Consider the following 22,668-nt stretch of genomic DNA (forward strand, 5'->3'; position numbering starts at 1 on the left):
CTTATCAACCAATCGTCCAGGTAGGGGTAGACGTGAGACCTGAGATACGCTGCCACCACCACCACCATGAGCTTGGTGAAGACCCTCGGGGCGGAGATCAATTTGAACGGCAGGACCCGAAACTGAAAGTGCGAGTCACCAACCGCGTACCTCAGGTACTTCTTGTGATGGATCGGCACATGAAAGCGTCCTTGAGGTCGAGAGCCACCAACCAGTCCTGAAGTTTAAGGGCCTGGAGGACTTGAGAAAGAGTAACCATCTAGAACTTGTCGTTCCTGAGGAGCTTGTTCAAACCGCGCAAGTCCATGATGGGTCTCAATCCCCTGTCTTTCTTCGAAATCAAAAAATAAGGGGAATACCATCCCTTGTTCCTCTACGCTACAGGCACCAGTTCTATGGTGCCTTTCTCCAGCAGGGACTGAATTTCCTGCACAAGGAGCGGATCTGGACTCTTCAAAGAGAGATTCCCTGGTGGATTTTAGTGAGGCCTCTGCCAGAAAGGAAGACAGTAGCGTGGGTTATGATCTCCAGAACCTACACATCTGAAGTAATGGCACGCCATTCTGCAAGATGCTGCGCCAGCCTTCCCCCAACCGGCGAAGCATGGGACATGGCCTCATGACTGAGCTGAAGCGGCTGCGGCAGTACGTGAGGGCAAAGAGGCAAATGCCCAAGTGTCCTTCGCACCTCGAGTACCATGTTTTCCACCTCTGGTACACCTACGATGGCCTCTTTGACTTGCAGCTCCTCTCGATTTACTAAAGGATGAGTAATATCGAAAGGAACCTCCCCTCCATTGCTGTCCCCTAGGACGAAAAGGCGGAGGTTGGCGAACTGCAGCGCTCAACGACTTCGCTGCAGCTTTGGAGGTCTGCAACCGCTCAAGGCTCTCGTCAGCCTTGCTGCCAAAAAGATGTTCACCATCAAAGGGCATGTTGATGAGCCGGGCTTGCACATCAGGAGCAAACCCCGACTTCCGCAACCACGCAAATCTGCGTATCACGGTGCTCTCCGCCATGGACCGGCTGACGCAATCTGCCATGTCCAGACCCGACTAAACGGACTCACACATGGTATCTTTGCCATCCTGCACGATAGCAAGAAAACCATCCCGTTCCTCCCCTTCGGGAATATATTCAGCCACTAACGAAATACAGTTCCACAGAGTGTGCGTGAAACGTGACAAGGCACACACAGAGTTGGCTGCCTGTAAAGTCATTCCCCTTGAAGAAAACACTTTCTTCGCCCAGCCATCAAAACGCTTGTCGTCCCCATCATGAGGGATGGTAGGGTACGACGCCTGCTTTGCCGGGGCAGTAGCCGCCTGTACCACCAAACTCTCCGGAGTGGGGTGCGTGGTCAAGTAGCAGGGGTCGCTACTTGCTGGGCGGTATTTTCGCGAAAAAGACTTGCTCACTGCCGGGAGACTCTCTGGAGCAGTCCAAGCCACTGCCACCCTTCTTTGCAAGGCCATATGGAATGGCAGTACCGGGTCAGTTGGTGGACCTTGGTCGAGGATATCCGTCAGGTCATCCTGCAGAAAATCCACTGGCGGTGCATACCACCCCAAATATTCCGTAACCCTCGACATAAGGCGCCGGTACGAGGACTCGGCATGGGTGCCAGGCTCAGGCCTACAGAACTCCACCTCTGGAGAGGTGTCCCGACCACTGGCGTCGTGCAGCGACTGAGACAGGTCTTCAACCTGGCTATGACCAGACAAAATCTCGTCAGACACCATACTTTCCTCAGACCCCTCATCCACCTCAGAAATATAATCCAAAGGCTGGAATGAGGGAACAGAAAAAGGGACAAAGATATTTTTAGCCTTGGCCCGAGCCTCTTTGGGGGGGTTCCACCGTACCACGGGGTACCTCCGATAAAGCAGCCTTGAAAGGTGTTGAGGGCGTCTACGGAATCGGCATCGAGCGTGGCGCTGACGGCATTGACACAGTCCTCGAGGGTGGAGCCCCGAGCGTGTCCTTCAACAGCCTGTGCGCCAATGGCGTCAACCGCTTCCTTGGAGGCAGAGCCTCGAGTGATTCCCTCGACGACCTCGGCGCCAAAGGCATCGATGTCTTCTTCGAAGACTTCACAGGCTCTCGCGGTCTCGAGTGCGTTGAGGACCAGGACCTGGAACGGGCATGTCTAGAGTGACCATCCTTGTTCGACTGGGACCTCGAAGGCGCCCGGTGGTCGCGATGACCGCTCAAGCCCGAAGGCGTACGAGTGGCGTCGCTAGCACGTTCACGCCCAGCGTCTCTCAACGGCGCAGACCGAATGGAGCCCTGCGACTGAAAAATCGCCATCATCTCCTGCCGGAACAAATCCCATTCCGCAAGAGTGGAATGCTTGGTGGGACAAGCAAACCACCGACGGGCAGAGTCCTCGGACGAGGAAGGTGACCGGTGATGGCGCTTCTGTGAGTGCCTCGAAGAGGCAGAAGAATGGCGGGACCTACTCCTGGACCGAGACCCCCGGACTTATGCCAACAATGCGAAGAGTCGCCCCTAGAATCATCCGTCGAAAGCCCAGTGGATCGGGGCTTGGCCACCTTACCTACAGAAAGCTTCTTCTTACGCTCCCAGAAGGCCTTCGATGTAAGCGCAGTCCCAACGCAGGGTGGAAGAAGCCAAAGACATCATAGAATTCACAACTAATAGGTTCTAAGAACCGAAACAGAACTCAGTAGAAACGAGGTGCGCCGAGATCTCCGACGAGAACATGTTCGCGGAAAAAACGGAAATGAGGCTACGGGCGTCGTGCTTCCTACTTAGAACATCTGGTGACGTTGGCTCAACGGAGGCCCTCGAAGACAGCGTATCGACATCATCGACGCAGGATGCAGACGCCAAAAGATTTTCCGAAGCAGCACAGCTGTGGTGATTACTGTCATAGATATGGAATACGTCGGAGGACCCAATCCCTTCAAATGTATAATGTATAATGTGCATCTAATCTTGCCACGTCATAAGTGACTTATTTGGTGTTATAATGTGCTGCCAGTGTATTATTGGGCAGCAGAGTCTTTTGCATGCATTTATTTACCTGATATAAACTTTGTTCAACTTGCAATCTCTTGGTCTCATTCCCTACTGGGGGTGTCCCTATTTGTAATTCTAGAAGGCGTTTTAGGGGATGGGTTCCTTCCATGTCAATGTTATGTCTATTTTGTTTTTTTGGGGAGAGTTGGAGGCTGTATCTCCCACACCCCCCTTCCTCTCTCTCCCCTCCCTCCACCCTCCTGCCCTCTAACTGCAAGGGATGAGATCAGCCTCACCCAACGGGGTAACCAGCTGCGAACCACCACCGAACTAATTGAGGGCAACAAGGCCTAACACGTCACCAGCGGGTTAATACAGCAAAACTCTGCATTTGGATTTCTTTCCATAGTGGGTTTCTCCTCTTTATTCCCCTCCTATTTTTGTTATTGGGGATTCCAATGTTTCCCTTAAAGCTCTTATGTTTATGTTTATTGAATTTATATAGCGCTTTAAACCAAAGCGCTTTACAGATTAACAACAGGTACAAAAGTGAGAGAAGCATAATTACAACATGAAACAAGTCATTAGAACAATAAGTAGGACAATTTACTAAGGGAGGGGGGCGAGTGTGGAATGGGGGGGAGAGGGTTAGGGTGATGGGGTTACAATGACTGTTTTGAGGTCAGGGAGGTGGGGGGTAGGGGGAAGAGGGACTGGAAGGGGGAGTGGTCTGGTGTCATCAATGCCCCCAAGTGGTATCAGTGACCGTTATGAGGACTTTGGGGAAGAGGGAGGGGTGAGGGGAAGGTGGGGGTAAGGAAGGGGAGAGGGGGGAAAGGGGAGAGGGGGCGAAGGGGAGTCGGGGGGAGTGAAGAAGGGATTTCAGGGAGGAGCAGAAGGATAGGTAGGTAGGGGTGGAGCGGATAGAGAGCGGAAGGGAGTTCCAGTGTAGGGGGGCCAGGAGTTGGAAGGAGCGGAAGCGACAGGAGGCACATGGGGCAGGGGATCCTCATCTCTCACCTCCCCGACTTGATCTCTAGGTCGGTTATTTATTGAATGCTGCTGGACAAGGACCCTAGGGCTGGGAGGACTGACCTTGAGTAAGATGCTTCACCCTCTCCTGCTCAGTCTGGGTTAGTGTTCTTTTGAGGCGGGCCCTAGCTCCTACGTCTCCTGTTGACTCTTGTCCAGGTGGTTGCCGCCTGCCTTTTAACTGGATCCTGGGAGGCTGATTCCATTTCTGACTCTCCAATTTCTATGCCTGTCCCGAGGAATTTCTCGGCTTCTTTTAGGGTACGAATAAGCTTCTGGGTTCCTTCCCAGGTAAAATTCAAGGAGGTCGAGAAGCCCCAGTGGTACAGAATATTTCTCTCCCGTAGCCACTCAGTGAGATGTCTCAGCGACTTCCTTTTTTGAAGAGTGGCGTTTGCCAGATCTTGTTATAGTACGATGGTTGAGTCTCTGAACAAGATCTGTTTGGATGATCTAGCTTCGCTCATAATTTTCTCCTTAACCTTGTAAAAGTGAATTCTGGCTAGAACATCCAGAAAGGCCAAGAATGATTGTCTTGGGACAGTTCTGTGTACTTGGTCAATTTCCAGCAGCACCTTATCTGGCAGAGTCTGTATGAATCTAAACAGGCCTACTGTGCATCTCTCCAGGTCTGTGTCTTCGATCGAGGTGGTGATGCCCCGGAGGCGGACAATGTTTCGCCTTGAGCGGTTTTACGCATCTTCTTGTTTTGCTTCCAGAGCTTCATATCTAGCTTCTAGGGCTGCCATCCTGTCAAGACCCTTTTCCACTTCGAATGCTTGGTCACATAGGTTGTTCTCAAGGTCTGCTGTCCTGCTTTCCACCGCTTCCACCCTCTTGTATAGAGTGGTTATCTTTTTCAAGACTTTGTCCGTCCCTCTCTGAATTTCCTTTGTTAGGGCCGATAACGAATCTTGAAGGTCTGATTTTGTGGCAGACTGGGCTAATTGCGAGCTGTCGGAGGTAGACGTCTCTGTTGAGGACGTCACAGTCTGTTCACCCTTCATTTTCTCCAGGTTGGTGTTGCCAATTAATGTGAAAATGTCCACCTGCTTGGTTGATTTCCTGCTCTTTGCATGGTTTCCTTCTGTGGGCTTCAGGAGTGGGTGAAACTATACGGGGTTGTGGTGTTTTCTCTGTACAGCCAATCTGAGTTGTTCTGCCCCTTAGCAGTCAGGGTGAGTGGGACTGCTGCTCTGTCGATACTTTGGGTGTCCTAAGTCTCTCAATTCAGAGGCACATTTACTTGTAGCAGTTGCGGTAAGGAGGCTATGTGTTGCTGCCTCAACATCTTCAAGGCCACCCAGATGTCAGTTGGCTGTATGAATATAGTGATTTCTTCCTGCAGTTTTTGAGCCCCACTCACCGCTTGGCGGGAGTAATTCTCACTTCCAGCGACGCGTTGGTCAGTGCTTAGTCCCACGTACGTTGTAAGGGGCAGATCAAATGCAGACCAACCCTTTTTGATTGAGCAGGGTTCTTCTTGTGGGTCGCGGTAGTCCCTGGCGCTGCCCCGCTCTGGTGGATCTGGAGGGTTGTCAGGGTTCTCCCTATGTTACTGGGCGTATTGTGCTTTGGCTGCCACACGTCCAACTCAGGGTGGGAGATGGGTCCTTGTCCTCCCACTAAGTGGGCTGGGGGGGCGTACGAGGTAATACAGTGGGTCAGTGCTTCCCCAATTTGCACGTCGATTCCCTCCTCTCGTTTCCCCCCACTCATCAGGGCGCCCTGTTGCTTTGCTTCTTCGTTGCAGCAGGCTGTTACTGGGTCTCTCAAGGTGGTTGCCCTGCCAGGGCACTGTGTCGAGTGCGTATCACTGCGACCTCCTGAAGCCTCAGAATGCTGGAGTCCCCAATGTTCTTGCGCGTGTTATTCCTCACTGTGGGCTCCGGTGATGGTCCTTTGTCTGGGGAACCTTCACGTGGTCCCATTCGGTTTCACTTTCTTCTGTTCACGGCTGGGGCTCGATGGCCAACGTTCATGAGAGAGCTTGCCTCCCTTTCAGTCCGTCTATGCCACTTCTGATGCACCGTCAGGACTCCTTCTCTGGCAGCGTCTTCAGTCCCAATGCATGGGAAGTTATTTCAGAGCCCCCCTGGGTCCGCGGGAAAGTGAAACCAGCACCCGGCTCAGTCCACCCAAGCTCACAGCTACACCTTGGTTTGGTGCACTCTTATTGTACTGTGTACGGGACGATCTGCCGGCGGGCATTAGCTCCTGTAGTTGTCGTAACACCCTGAGCCCCAGTCCAGTCTCTGTCGTTACCTCTGTCAGGATCCCTTGTACAACTTAGGCGACGCTGCGAACATGCTTGCCGACTCGCCGCCTGCTGGGACGTTATCAGGCACCCGGGCCTTTGCTGATTTTGTGGCTCCTCCTCTCCTCTGTTTGTGAAGAGCTTGTTAGGCAGAAACCTGTGCAGTTCCCTTAGGGACCACTGCAAAAGATTTAGGACTACAGGTGGTTGGCAGTAAACTCAATTGGTAGCAGTCTGTACCACCCAGATTTACCTGGTAGCTGTGGCTCAGCAGTCAGACTTCTCTCAAGATGAGTTAGGCAGTATATAGAGTATACACAATAGGTACAGAGATACAGTAGCACAAGCAAACACTGACCAGAGCTTTGGTGTAAAAGTATATCATTATTTATTTAAATACACACTTGTAAATTACACTAGCACACAAAGAGGTAAGTAATTTCAACACACAGTCACGATTATATATATACAACCCTGATTACTTATTAGACAGGTCTTAATGGAAACACCACTTATTTTGAGACAGAGTTGAGCGCGTAACATAAGATGTCACTCTAATAAGTTATAGAAAAGGGAGGGAAAAGGCAAAGTTATGAAAGTACACAAATTTCAATACTTTTCAAAGAACCACAGTGAGGCAGGTTAGGCAAAGTCTACTGAAGAGCAAGGAAGTTCAAATGCCAGGCCCACTCTTAGAGAGAACAAGCTAAATGTGTCCAGGATCACACAGTGGGGTTATGCCCAAAGAGTCTTTGTAGATAGTTCATAAACAGGCCCCAGGCTAACCCAGGTTAGAAAGTCGAGGATTTACTGTCACCCCGAACGATCTGTCGCAAAGGAAGCCAGGCGGGACACAGTACCTGAAAATGGGAAGAACGCTCCAGCGGGGGCAGTTTTTCCTGGCAGCGGGTGCAAGTCTGTTTCGTCCAGAGGAAAAGGAGTTCTCGACGTGGAGGAAAGCTGAAGGTCGTGGCACTGCCAAGGAAGAAACCAGCCTCGGAGTTTCCTGGTTACAAGGTACTACCCTTTTCTTTGCGGAAGTGGTAAACCGCGGTATTCCGGTTGCTGGGGTACTTGGCACGGGCAAGGCGGCCACGAGATGGTCCAGGAAGGCGAAAAGACAGGCAAACTGGTTGTACCCACCAGTCAAAGGAAGAAGACTCTCCGGGCTGGAGATCTCTCTGTCGTCGGGAAAAGTGGTGAGACAGTTCAGCAGGGCTCCACCAGTGGTGTCGTCGTTGCAGGTCGGCTCAGCTTCTCCCTCCTCGGATTCTTTAGGTCCTGTGGCGACTTCTGAAGTTCCAGTCCCCAAAGCCCTGCTTTTATGCAGAAAACCCCCATTCATTCAGCCTAGCTGTCACTCAAACATGCTAAGTGGTGAGCCGGGCAGCTGACCACGTGGGCCAATCACACAAGAGTGCGACTTGAGTTGCCTAGGCAACTCAGTCCAGGGTGCCTAAACCCCCTCCCACACCCCCTGTGGTACCCAGACAGAGTGGCACCAATTTTGGAGGGTTCTGTGGAGAAGCCCGCCAAAAAGTGGAACAAAGGGCTCGACTTGGGTTGGAGTCATAGTAGCGAACACAAACGCCATTTTGAAACCAAGTTTCGGCACAAAATACCAACCGGTGAATTTATATTAATTTAATAAACCGGCGGTATGTTCGAGGCTATTTTAAAAAGTGGTAGCCTCGAACAATGGGAAAATCCCATAGGAATATATTTGCGGTCGAATATAAAAAGTAGTATCCACTGCCACCAGCCAAAACTCGGTCGGGGGGGACTGGACAGTGCCCCCTCGAACAACAGACCCCGGGGCAATCGAATTGCCCCCACCAGTACGTCCACAATATGATGGTTTGTAATGGTTCTGTTCACAATTTAAGACTAGTAAAGCCAATGGTCACTTTACATGCCCTGAGAGACAGTAGTCAGTCCCAGGGTATGGAGTCTATGTTTGGGGGTCGCTACGACACCCCCGGGTTACGGCACGTAGGGTGCTGTGTAACCCACATACCAAAAACACATGAAGTCCTATGGGGTAAAGGACCCCATAGCCCATACAACACATACAAAGTCAAAGGAACACCTCAAATCATGTCTAAGAGTGGGAGGAAAAGAGTCTCACTCTTAGCAGGAGAAAAAAATAAACCCCAAAAATCCAGCATAGCTTCTGGGGGACTCACTAGGTATGGGAAATTAGCCTTTACAGAGAATTCTCCCCAACAGAGCTCCGGGGCGGAGCGGCTGCCATTTTCCCCCTCGCTCTCAGGCCGCCACGGAGAAACTTAGTTAGGGCTGTTCATACCAATGTCCACATTTTACAGCCTCGCTTTTCGGTCCTTTTGCGCCCTGTCCTTGTTCCATCTGACGATTTTGGGGTGTTAACGGACAGTAGACACGGCGGAATTACTGTCGGTAGTCAGGGCTCGTCAGGAGCTTCTATGGAGCCATGTGACCTGTGTCGGCTCCAAGCCACGCCCCCCCGTTTGTAATGTTTTATTCATCGCACAATAGAAATAATTGTATTCATGATACACACAATATGGCGCTCTTTGCAGGGGTACACAATAGGTGGTGTGCATTCCACATGAAGTGTCACAGGTCCCTAGTGCATATCCCAACAACAGTTTACTCTTGCACATCCCCCACCGCAGGTCACTTTTTTTGTACATAGTTTTTACGGATTTATAAAAATAAATAAAACAACAAAATAAACCATAACATGATTGGGTACAGCTTGAAAAGCATATATAATTTTACTGTGTGGTAAAAAATAAAAAATATACACTACAGGCACAGTATGATCTAAGGAAACCAAACCTTTCCCACTAACCCTCCCCTTCCCATTTCCCGCATATTTCCTGTTTTTTTAGCTGGGCAGCCGCGTGCATTTTACGCTCGTTTTCAGGATTATGCACATGTCCACTTCGGAAATTCACCTGCTTACTCTGGGGTGTCTCGGCACTTCTCACATGGTCACAATGATTTGTTTTAAAACGATTGTGGTGGATAGGAACAGTTTCTCATATCAAGCGTATGAGGATTCCGCCAATATTCCCAACAGCAGCAGCTTCGGTCTTCCAGAATTCCAACACAGGTCACTCTTGCGCACCCCCATCACAGGACACTCTTGTGCATCCCCCCCAAAGGTCCCTTTGTGCACAACTCCAACACATGTCCTTTGCCTGCATCATCACCACAGGTCCCTTTGTTTGCATCCTCTAGTTCCCCTCCTTGCCCTGTTTTCCCCAACTTTGGCTCATTCAGTGGCAAAGGTGATCAAGAGAAATGGTAAAAGGCCATGCCCAGGCAAAGTAGCCACTGCCCATAGCCATAGAATACATCCAGCAGGTGGGGTTTACTAAGGGTGTCGGTACAGTGCATTCTGCACTTGGTGACACCGTGGTTGGGCGTTTATAACTATGTTTTGATGGAGCAGTATCTAGAAGGGTTGGGGCACCAAAATAGGTGCTGGTGATGCCCGACCCTCCCGGTTGGCATCTCGAGCTACGATAAATGTGAAAATAAAACAATAGCTAGGAACAACATAGTATCACAGGTGAAGGGCTGTATTCAAGCGGGTCTATAATATTTCTCAATAGCATGGAGCCTCCAGGCTTGTGTATTAGACCGGAGGATGGAGAGAATTGATACACCTGACAACCTCGATGGTTTTGTGCCCTAAAGAAGGCTGACTGTTAAATCTACAACTGACCTAAAGAGCCGAAACTCGAGTTGCCAATTGTTGATTACAGAATATGCAATAGAATTTTAATTGTAATGATTGTTTGTCTAAATGTATTCATTTCATGTAGGTGTTAGAGTATTGAGTACCACATGTTACAGAGTAGTGACACACAGTAGTAGAGAAGCTTGTGCTGGGTGGCACATTTGTTTTCCACCGATTTCTATGCAAATGTGTAGGTCTTAGATTTTTACATGTTGGTGATAGAGTGTGGTTGTCATCAATTTATCTTGGTTTTGATTGCGGATGGATGCTTGTGGATTTGGTTGTGTTTTGGTTGGTTAGGTAGGTTCGTGCTGCAGATAAGTCGTGCTGCAGATAAGTTCTTTTCTGCTTCTTTCCCATGTTTATATAACTAAATATTCGGTTTCCATTATACAAAGTTGTTTGTATGCCCATGATTTATATGTTCTGTGTAGATCTTGTATATTCGTTTGTACCTTGTGAATATATTTGAAATGTACGGCTTGGACTTGCGTTATTATTTTCCTTTATGATCCCCACTGAGTCCCCACTTCGATTAAAAGTGTAGGTCTACCTCATTTTTTGTGACAATCTCTTGAAATTAGAGCATGCTTATGAAGTCACTAATCACATCATTGATGTCATCTGTTTTTATATCATTGATGTCATCAAAGGTAGTGCAAATTACAACTGTCAGTGAGAGAGAGAAGCATTGTTAAAACAATTTAAGTGCTTATTCATATCCTATTTTCACAACTACACACTACGACTTCAAATTAATGTCACTTTTAATCATCAGATTCTAATAGTCCGGAATCAAACAGTAATAGATAATTACCTCCTAAGGAAAGAAATTCCAGTGCAGTAATTTGATTTGAATCACTTTGTTAAATGGAAACAACATGCATGAAAGCCAGTTGTGTACTCGAGCAATTTGAAAAGAAATAACTTTGCCCTTTAGTATTTGTGAAAAGGTAGTCTTTTTGGAAACAGTCACAGGTTTAAAAAGTCCACCCCATACGCTTACAAAGCATGGCGATGAAATGAAAAGAAGATATGTGTACTGTAACTATGATTTTGCGGCATTCCACAGAAGGATAGTAACTAAAAATAGGGCAACAGTTTACCATAGCCGCCTGTATTTTGTCACTCTGCGTCCCTTCAAGTGGAACGTAACCTCATACCAGACAAAATGGTAATGCTTCCAGAGGATGACAGGTAAAGGACAATCTTGAGCAATTATAGTTGCATGATTCGGGGTACAATAGGTTATTAGGACAGAGAAACAATTCCGGTTGTGTACTAAAACCTGTGATCGCTCTACTTGCATCGCAAACTGTAGTTCTTCTGGATATGGAGGTGCATTTTGAAAGTCTTGACATAGTGAATGTGTATATACCTCCTCTGACAGCATAATTATTCTTTTATAACTAGCTTACTACCGGGGAGCAGTTTCTAAGAGCGAGCCCAAGATGCGAACCTGTGTTGCTATGCGTTGTCTTGCTTCCAAGACAAACGCTTTGCCCCTGAGCTCGCCTCTCGGCAATACACAAAATGTCTAGCTGTAGAGTGTTTCCCAAATGTCTTGAAACACAGGACATACATTTTTCATACTGACATTTACTTTCCAGTGAAGAGGTGATGTAATTTGTGATGTAATCAGTGTGCATCTCGCGCTCTCTCTCTGCCTCTCCCTTCTACCTCCCAGCACATAACAAACCTAACTTCTATAGGAGATGCACACTAACTTTTTTCAATCATGTATGATCCCTTATGCTTAAATGTGTATTAGATGGGTTCTAATTCTTCTTTATTAGCTTTCTCAAATACTCAAAGTTAATGTCATAAATGCATGTTTGTAAGGCACCAGTTAGTCTGGGGAGCTCCGGGTCGCTGTTTATTTTAAGCTAACCAGGCTCCCCTAGCCTAGAAGCAGGAGCTAAATCGCTCCTAGCAATTTCAAACCGTACACATGCACACGCGCACACACAGATGATTGAATGCGTCCTTGCACTATACACACATACATGAGTTCCAAAATGAACGCATACGTCCCTTGATTTCTGTTAGATGGATCGAATGTTGTACAAAACTATGCCTTGACTAACTGAAATTGATTTACATTTTTATGGCTAGTAGAAATGTGAAAAACGAAAGAAGGAATGAATGGTAGAGAAAATGAGAAAAAAAGAATGAAATGGCAGAATTAAATGTTTGAGATAAATTAGCCCTACAACATATCTTACTATTTCACTAGTATTTGCTTACCTCAGCCATTAGGCAACCCAAGATGTACAGGGACTGGCCCCACATGAGGGGAAGCTTGCCAAGGGGTACCCTTTCGACCGTGTGAGGGTTTGCATACTCTTCATTAACCTAAAAAATAGAAAGAAACAGTAAACTGGAAAAACACGTTAACCAGCCTTTTTGCACATTACCATACCGGTTTCCACGTGCATACCCAACACACACACTTGCTCTAACTGTAAATTGATGGAAGTGAAGGGAAAAGTGTGAGCTTGCAGTTACGTCTGGCAGGAACACATGAGAGAACATTACAGTCATTGCTGAGTCGACAAGACACAACGTAAGCAATACATTTTCACCAAAACATCTGTAAACTGAAGATGTAGTTTCCTTATCCGGGCAATAAACTCCAGACAAAGAAATACAAATCTTAACCAGTGGGTGCCCGATAGCCCAACCAAGATGGCAGCTCCTATTCGAGCTCTGCAGTGCCAGCCACAAATCCTTAAAAATCCTGACTAATCCCAGGACGAACGGATACCCATGTTCAAAGTGGAGCGAGAACACAGAATAGCAGCGACAGACACCATGTTTAGGCTGTCAACGCTGAACGGGGCCCTAGCCTATGGTGGAGACCAACCACAGATATTTGCAGAATTTTCTGCAGCAGTCCAGGCATCCAGGAAAACATTTGCGGGAGTGAAGCGTGTACTGCGGTTCCTCTATGATGGCAAAGTACAATTATTCACATTGCCCGAGTAAGCATCTACTATCGTCGAAAAGATACGACCTGTAAACTTGAGAAATACACATGGGCCTTGAGGACCAACAGAGAGGGGACGTTGGTGCAGAGTACTGCTTTGTAGATGGGGAATGGGGAGTCCGAGTAAATTCAAGCTGGAAGGGAAGTTATATTAATACATGGCATAATTGATTGATATACTTTATTTTCTTAGCGGCACCTTGGTTGAATAGAGTGACTCTCTGCGTGTGCTGTACAGCTCATTGTGGTTGATGGGTGTGGGTGGGTGGGTGAATTGGGAGGTCTTGTGCTGGGGCATATGGTATTGGGTTATGTTAAGTTTCTACAAGTTTTAGAATAGTGGCAAGTCAAGGGAAAGGTGGGACTGTGGTGAAGGTCCGTGCCAAATACCCCCAAAATGGAGGTTAAATTGGTCAATATCAGAGGGAGCAACCATCCGCACAAAGTTAGGAAACTCTTATTGTATATTAAACATAAAATTAACATTGCATTGCATTGCATTCCTTCAAGAAACGCCCTTGTGCAACACTGCTGAATCTAATTTGGCTGCCCTGTGGAGGTGCCACAGATATTATTCATGCAGTTCAAATTACGCCTGGGGTGTGGCCATCCAAATACAGAGCTCCCTAAGATTCATGTTTCAAGAGGCGACAAAAGTTGATGATGGTTGGTTTACAATGGTGCTATGTAGAAGAGGTACCAGTCACTTTCCTCACTTATTATGTCCCCAACTCGGATAATCCGGAATTCTATAATTGGCACTGATGATTCCATGATAATATGGGAGGGGACTTCAACACTGTTCTCGATACTGTGAGGGATAGAACCTCGGCAAGCGCTAGGGCAGAGTCCAGGGCGGCTCTGAAACTAAAACAAATCTGTGGTATTTATGACCTAGTCGATATATGGCGGATATGTCATCCAGAGAGCAGTTAATACACCTTCCACTCCTGCCTTACACATCGATTTTATTTCAGTTTCCAGGCAAGTATTCAGACGTAAACTCTGAGATGAAAGGGACCTGTTCTTTTCCATAAATGAGGGCACAGTGGACTCTTACAGCACGCCCTGGGAAGCCTTTTAGTGCTACATACGCAGAGTGTGCATACGCAAAGAGGCAAGGGTCGTACAGACTATCAGTGTAGATCTAGATGCCAATGAAAAAAGACTGGGGGGACTGGAGAAAGACTATAGGGAGACTGGGAGTAAGGAGACACTAGCAGACATACAACAAGAACTGCTGAAAAGAAGAGAACATGCAGCAAGGGAAATTAAATTCTTGGGTCGGCATCATCAAGTGTGAGAATATGGGGAAGGCAGGAAACATGGTGCACTAATGGCATAAATGCTAGCGGTGGGGAAGAAAAGGTGGTGCACTGATGTTATTAAGAATTGCAACAATGAATATAAGTACGGTAAAACACAGAGGTATTTCTGTGGTTCTACAGTGACCTGCAGTACTTGAGGGAATTCTGGAGGTAAACAATAGTCTGGCGGGATCTGAAGACCCTGGGTCAGATGGCATATGCACTGAGTTCTTTAAAACCTATACTAATATCCTGGCTCCAAAACATAAAGGTCTAACAAGAAGTAATACTTAAACAGAGAAAGAAGTCAGATCAATGTGCCTCATTGCCAAATCTTGCTCATCAATGTAGACAATAAGATATATGCAAAGCTGATACGGACAAGATTGCTCCCATGTATGCAGAGTCTTGTACTTACTGATTAGTCGGGCTTTGTCCCGGGGAGAAGTACATCTTTTGACCTACGAAGACTTTTTGGATTGCTGAATCTGAGTAAACCTGAAATCCCAGCTGTTTCAGTTCTCCTTGATGCTGAAAATGCATTTGACCCAATAGATTGGCCGTTCATGTTCGCAGTATTGAAGATGGTAGGGATGGGAAACCATTTTGTCTCCGTGATAGTGGTTCTGTACCAACTCCTGACTGCTGGAATAAGCATTAAAGAGATGCTATCGGACCCCCTTGTGATGGGCAGAGGCAAGAGGCAGGGCTACCCCCACTCACTGATGCTGTTTGAACTGGCCATGGAGCTGCTGACGGCCCTTTTAAGAAGCTAACAAATGCACAGAGGCATTCAGTTATATACCCACATGTTCATTTTAACTTTGTATGCCGACGACATGATGCTATTCAAATATACGCAGGAAAACCCAACGCCAATCATGCAACAGGTGGCCAGATTCAGAAAACACTCCGGACTACACATTAATCAAGTCTGTCATTTTCCCATTAACCATAGATACCCAGACATCTCAGGATGACTATGGGGTCAGATGGGAAAGGGAGCACATAAGAAACCTAGAGATAGAAATTATCAGAGATATTGACCTGCTTTTTAGCAAATATGACGGGCCATTGATAATTTGAAGCAACAGGTGTTATCTATACGTGGAAGGATTGCACTAGTTAAAAAGGTGATCCTACCCACATTTGTATGCTTGGTTTTAAACAGTCTCCTGACTCTGTTTAGGAATTTATTTTCTCGTCTTAAAAGTATATTATTAGAACTAACCTGGGAATTGAGATGGGAATGGATGTCAGCACCCCTGAATATGGATGGTATAGCTCAACCGAAATTAACAATACCATCTCACTGCACAGGCTCAGTTTCTGTTGTTATGGTATCATGCTAGACCAGATAGGCCACATGTACAGATAGAAAGGGCACTAGTGGCCCCGGCCCGGTCATATACAGTGATCGTTTTTGGTATTAAGAATAAGAGAAGTGAGATAAATGTTGCCTGTGCATACAAAGCATGGAGTAAAATCATTTGAAACTAGGCATCTCTAGTTTATACTCATCCTTGCTCCCAGATAAACGATTTGGCTTGGATAGAAATAACGCATGGCGGAGAGTCAGGGAGTGTTCCTGGTGTGAGGCTATCAGTGATTCCTGGCGGTCCTGCAGTGTGTTTCACTGTTTTTGCATTGAAGGCTTAGCAAGAACATAAAAACCCCCTCCGGACGCGGCGCGTCAGGGAGTGTTCCTGGTGTGAGGCTATCGGTGATTCCTGGCGGACCTGCAGTGTTTTTTCACTGTTGCATTGGAGGCGGAGCAAGAACATAAAAACTCTGTCCGGACGCGGAGCATCACAGAGTGTCAGGGAGTGTTCCAGGTGGGCCGTGTGGGCCACAGTCACCATGGAGAGAGCTGCTGTGAAAGCATCCGGATTGAAAATCCCGACCCCATCTGTGACAATGACGAGGGCACAACTGCACTGATATAGCTCGGTTCCGACCCCCCAGCCAGCCCAGTCAGTGAGAGAGGACCTAGGAATGGACTCGCTGTGCACCTTCCAAGTAAGTGCGGGAACAAAACTCGGCTTAATTGGGGACAGTGCCACATCACAATTTAATCTAAATGGAGCCATGGCTTCTAATGGCGTGGTCCAAGGGTGGAGGGAGGACGGGTGCTCTGGTCTACCGGCACTGTCTGCCCAACAGGCGTTATCTCCCTCCACCCCAGCCACCTGGTTAACTGCCTGGAAGTCATGTGATGGGGGTCGGCTGAGAAAAAGCTCCCCACCCGAAGCACAGTGAGTCGGACAAAAAGAAAAAAGAAAAAGAGAAGCGACTTGAAAAGCCACCAACTTTCAGAGGAATTCCAGATAACATACGGCTGAGGCCAGAGCTCACCTTGTCGGTTGTGGCGCTGGTATATCAATTGAACAGCTCATCTTAAATGTGTCTTCCCGACGAAGCTGCATCCCTTCTCGGAAGGCACTTTGCTCCGCCCTCCTGCCGGGGAGGACTGGAGGCAGCTGAGTGCAACTTGCTTGAGAACACACACAGAGAAGAGAGGTTGAGATTGGGCGTACCAATTGCACTACGTGTATTGGCTGTGGAAAGCGGCTGAACGGCAAGTAAAAATGCACGAAACAAACAAAAGAAGGTGAATATAGTTTGAAAAGTCTTACTGAAACAAATGAAATAATTGATGTAACATGTGAGGAAAAACAGGTCACTGGACCTAATGAAAAAGAGGCGGAAGTCGCACCCGCCCAAAGGAAACAGGATCGCTAGAAAAGTGAAGAGTCACAACTACTCAAACATGAATTGCTCAGAAGGCAAAAGTACAAATGATGAGGTATTCGCCCAAAATGGAGGTCAGGCATCCAATATAAACTTTCAAGAGAACCCTGAAGGAGGAGGATGGATTCCAGCCCCCAGCTGCACATCCTCTGTTCGCAAAAAAAGACACCCTGAAAAATAAGTGCCACAAAATGTAGATAATGAGAGCCCTTTCCAGGATAGAAGGCGGGAGGGAGGAACAGATACACCTGCATCTCGAGACTCGTCCAATGAATCCTCATCGGACTCATCCTTCATCCACAGAGAGTTCCCTAAAGTGAGAAGAGCAGCGTCAGTCCATAGACAAAAAGTAGCACCTGTGGTTTCAGGTGGTCAGGAGTTAAAAGATGGCGGAGAAGGTGCTAAATGACTTAAAGCCAAATATCATGTCTTCAATAGTAATTGCATTAGCACCTCTCACAAAGATGTATGAACATTTCTATGAAAATCATAGAGACCTATATACCTTGCTCGCCGTAATGAGCTCAAAATTGACCAAGATGGAAATGGACATGGCCCTTCGTGAACAAGAAATCCAAAATGAAAAACAAAAAAAACTATATGGCTGGCAAAGTGATCAAAGATCTTTTGAAAAACAACGGTGAAGACAAGAGATTACTGGCAGAGGTCGCAAGGGAGGCCTTAGCAATTGTAAACCACCAGCACATATCCAAGAGAGAAAAAATGGATGAGGCAGAAGGCCAAAATAGCCCCATGAAAAAGAGATATAGGATCTCAAATAGATCTTAGAGGAGAGGTGATTATCGATGAGAGTTTGTTAGGCGAAACAATCGGTAAAATCGATTTGCCGTCAAGAGCAATAAATTGGGCTGAAACGCACAAAAAACAAGAACACACACAAAAACTGAATGTAACAAGAGAGGAGAATAAATGGTGAAGAACGTCAAGACGGATTAGTGGAAGCCACTCCCTCAAACTCCAAGAACGCCAAAGCACTGACTCTAATCGCGTGTCAAGAAAAGATCCAAACCATCAGATAAAATCTAAAGAAAACTATGCAATATTCGAAAAAGTTAAAAAAGACTCTCTCCTAAAAGGGGAGGGCAGAAACAAGGGAAGTGCATAAAGAAAACAAAACATGCCACACAATAAAAGAAAATTGGCAAAAGGGTCCTGTACGTTTTTAAGGAACATCAAGTTCCTAAATGTGACAATACAAATGGAAACTCCTCAAAATAAGGAAATTATGGAACGAGACATCTTAAAAATGAACAGAACAGAAATGCATGAACATGAATCTCTAAAACGTAACTACCAGACAGATGAGCTATAGAGTGGGGAAATAACAGAAGACGATCTCTTAAACTTCTCCACTAGTGAAACAGAAAAAGAGGGACATGAATTGATCGACCGTTGTGGGGCCACACATTAAAGGGCCCGGAACCAAGAGTAGAGGTGAATCACGATAAGGAAAGAGAAATCCCACCCAACCCTCAACAAGGTACATCTGCCCGAGTATGTGCCTTTGAAACTCAGGCAAAGACATCTTTGCCAGAAACTAATGGAGAAACCCGAAGGGGCTGTAGTCCGGAAAAACTTATGACAATTGAGGAACGAAGAGAAAAAAAAATCATATGACATAGAAGCTAAGAAAGACAATCCATATTCCACAATCAATAGGTGCCAAGACAGAGCAGCATGATTCTGGTTTGAATACAAAAAAGGGAGGAAAAAGCTGAAACCCCTAACGACAGATGGGAGAGTGAGAATATGAAGGAGTCAATCAAAGGAGGGGGGACCGATTCAAGAAAGCTGAAGAAAGAAAAGAAACCTGAAAGGGCAAAATCCAATAATGATAGTAAGGGCAATTACCTCTTACTTGAAAGATGTATCCGAGAACACGATGGTCTTATACTAAACAGACATAATGTGAGGAAACTATTAAATCATGTGCCTCACCTGAAGTCAATTGCGTCTAGTGACTTGAAGATTGCGGAATTTATAGAAGAAAATGTTCTGGATAGGGTGGGAATTCATTTATAATCACCTATCATAACAGAAATTCTCCTAGAAAGTCGGGGAGGAACTGAATTCCCGTGGATTTGATCTAAGAGCAACTACACATCCAGCAGCAAAGAACAGTCTCGAGACGAGAAGTAAAAAGTATCCTCATCATGAAAAACAAAATCAATCCAATTGGACACCTGCAGAAGTAACTACAAAGAGGAAAAAAGTCAATAGAAGATGAAAATGCAGAAGGGGATCTAGGCGAGACTCTAGAAAATGCAGAGCTGAGCCCAAAAAAGCGAATAAGAATAACATTTGCATGTAATCAATGGAATAAGAAAGAAAAGAGTGACCCCCAAATTGGACTCAAACAAAAAGAATGATGAGAGTTGGGCTTGGATGACAAGAGCCCTGAATTCAACAAGCTCAAATTAACGCCATGTATCAAAGGGAGCCAACATTAAATGTGGATCCTGGAACAAGAGGGGTCACTCGCACTTATCTGAGAGATCTTCAAAACTGCTTAAAGAACTGGATCTCGTGTGCCTACAAGAAACATGGTTGGCAACGCCACCTTGTGCGGAAGGATACAAAATAGATTTTAATCCTGCAATCTCAAACAAAAAGGGCCACCCGATATCGGGCTTAATGACAAACAAAAAAGTGCATTTAGAATAATAAAAACAAATAATCCCACCGCCTACATTCAAGTCACTTCCATAAAACCTCAAGAAATAAGTTCCACAAAAACTCCATGCATACACATAATAAATGTATACTGGCATCAGGCAGCAGGAGGAATATCCTTTGCAAATGACTTATGTGATATCCTAGATGAGTTGAGGTTGAATAATACACAACCGAAAATTATAATCTGCAGAGACTTTAATCTCGAAATACTCACAAAAGTGGGGAACCTATCGAACAAACAAAAGCAAAGAAGACCAATAAATGAAGTAATACCGTTTGGATGGAAGAGATGGATGTAAGAAACATGAGCCTATTAAATGAAAACATCATAGGAGACATCCCACCAAACATAACGTGGGAAAGAGGGGCCCAAAGTTCGATCTTGGACTACTTTTGTTTTAGAAGCCCTAGTTCAACATATAACATCTTTAAAGGTAGAAAAAACGAAAGAAAGTGATCATAATTTGGTAATTATGATCCTGGAGATAGAAATGCCAGCATTGGCAACAACTTGGAATCATCCAGTGGAACTAGAGCCGAGTCGAAACAGACTACGACTGAAAATGGGGGAAATAAAGAACATAAAGGACCTAAAAGACAAACACCTCGAAGAGGACTGGCTCAATTATGACCACTTATTGCGAAAATACAAACAAATGAAAAATGGAGGTGGGAAGCCAAGTTTTAAAAGGCATGAATATGATCCAACCATTGTAGGAACAAAAAAAATAAACTACACCAGACTATAAGGGCAATAAGAAAAGTGAAGTTGCTAGAAAATAGAATTGAGAAGAAGCAGTTAAAGAAACGGTATAACAACTGGATATGCAGTCATAGACCCATATTAGAATAGCAGGATGCAGAAAAAATGATGAAATGGTGAAAATTAAAACGTAACAGATTTTTGGGCCATCATAAACTACTTGGTAGCACCCCAAGGATCACTGCTGACAAATATGGTAACAGAAGAGCAGTGGGTTGACCATTACTCAACCCTATTTAAAAAACAGGGTTTGAACGAAGATCCAATACTTCCATCGCTAAAAAGTTGGAATATCAAAATCTCAAAGGACTGCAAACCATCAAGAAGAACAGTGTATCCCGGGCCGCCGGTCCTGATAGGATAACAAATAAAATGCTAACAGAAAACCCGAACGAATGGGCAGACTTTTGTGAGATTCTTTTTGAAAAAATAAGGAAAGAAGCAAAAGAAGTGACCCTAAAAACTATAGGCCCGTAGCCCTGTTCGATGTGGTAGGGAAAGTATACGCCACGCAAATCTTGTACCATCTAACCTCTATGGATTAACCTCTCTGGGGTATTTGATTGCAGACAGACAGGTTTTGTAAGGGGAGTTGGCTGTGGACTAAATTTATGAATGCTAAATTCAATAAAAATGGAGACTATAAGGAAAGGAACAACAGTTTACCTAGCATTTGTAGATCTAGCCCACGCATTTGATGGAGTCGATAGGGAGCTTCGAAGATGGCAAGAATGAACTGTCCCCTCCGTTTGTTAATGGCAATCAAAGATCTGCATTCAAATACAAGTGTCAAGATTCGTTTGGACCAAAAAGGAACCCCAACAGGCCCCATAAAAACGTTGAGAGGGGTAAAGCAAGGCTGTCCCTTAGGCTCAACCCTCTTCAACCTGCTCATCTCAGATGTAGGTGAGGAAATGGAGGAAGTTCTTTCGTTCCCACCAAAAGTAAATGGCAAGATCATCAACAGGATGATCTATGATGACGATATTGTCCTCTTAGATAGGACCCCAATAGGTCTCCAGCGAAAACTAACAGCATTAAAAAAATACCTAGACAAAAAAGGGCTAGAAATAAACGCAAAAAAACAGACTAGAGCTAAAAAATCAGAAAGGCAGGGGTAAAATGAATCAGAAATTCAAATGGAAATTGGGGACAGAAACACTAAATTGTGTAAACCAAGTACGGTATTTTGGAGTGGTAATTAGTGCTAACATCATGGACGAACCAATGGCCCAAAAAATAAAGACAAAGTGCAGAGCCTTGGCAGTGCAGGGAGCGGTTCTGCACAAAAACATTTGGGAAATTTTCTCTAAAGCCAGTGGTGGACTTCTATAAAGTAAAAGTAATTCCAGCAGTAATCCACGGTGCGGAAGCCATGTTCGGATGCTCATACACGCTTTGATCCCAATGTGAAAATATCGTCCCAGGAGGATAGCTCAGCGGCAGCGTGCTCGACTTGGAAACAAGACGACACGGAGCAACACAGGTTCGATCCCTGGGTCCGCGCTTAGAAACCTCTGGGTATTAAGCGCGTTATAAATAACCTATCATATCATATCATATCATATCATTATTCTGGAAGCGAATACGCTCCCGCAAGGCGTTCCTACTGCATGAATACGGTACGAACTAGGGCTAATCGCAATTAATGTGCAAGTGACATGGAACACGTTAGCTTTGTACAGAGAAGTCTAAGGTGTGGACAACTCACCGCAATTCAAAATCCTAAATTCAGGTGCCTCGAACAACCCTAACGAGGTCCTTGAGGAATGGAAAAAATATTGTGAAAGATTCCTCACTCAGTCAAGGACTGACAAAGTCACATTAGAAAAAAATCCAAATGCTGTGAAGAAAAAACTCTGGGAAATCGACTGGATAGAAACAACAGAACATAGAGCACAACACGCATGCATGAGCGAATAGGTTATGGAGAGTAAAGCACTTAACGAATTGCTAAAGTACTTAATGACATTCTCATGTAAAATCAGAAGAAAAATCTTCCTAAAGTTCAGACTGAACCTGTTTCATACACGGGAACTAGAAAACAGGAGAAAGAGGAAAGGCGAAGTGATAAATACTAGATGGCGGTTCTGACATAAAGAAGAGGAGACGTTAAAGCACTTAGTGATTTTCTGCCCTAGGTTAAGAGACCTAA

The 22,668-nt window shown here is 45.7% G+C and overlaps 1 protein-coding gene across 2 annotated transcripts in view; it reads right to left on the reverse strand.

Annotated features, from left to right (window-relative positions):
- Window positions 1-22,668, reverse strand: part of PHKA1 (phosphorylase kinase regulatory subunit alpha 1) — a 2,290,600-nt gene that overhangs the window by 1,461,993 nt on the left and 805,939 nt on the right. For both annotated transcript variants that reach the window (XM_069648650.1, XM_069648649.1), the window contains exon 12: window positions 12,254-12,361. In XM_069648650.1, coding sequence (XP_069504751.1) covers window positions 12,254-12,361 — 108 coding nt within the window. The remainder of the gene's footprint in view (window positions 1-12,253; window positions 12,362-22,668) is intronic.

The sequence above is a fragment of the Ambystoma mexicanum genome, chromosome 2q, assembly GCF_040938575.1.
Source record: "Ambystoma mexicanum isolate Mex_15411 chromosome 2q, UKY_AmexF1_1, whole genome shotgun sequence".
Taxonomy (NCBI): Eukaryota; Metazoa; Chordata; class Amphibia; order Caudata; family Ambystomatidae; genus Ambystoma; species Ambystoma mexicanum.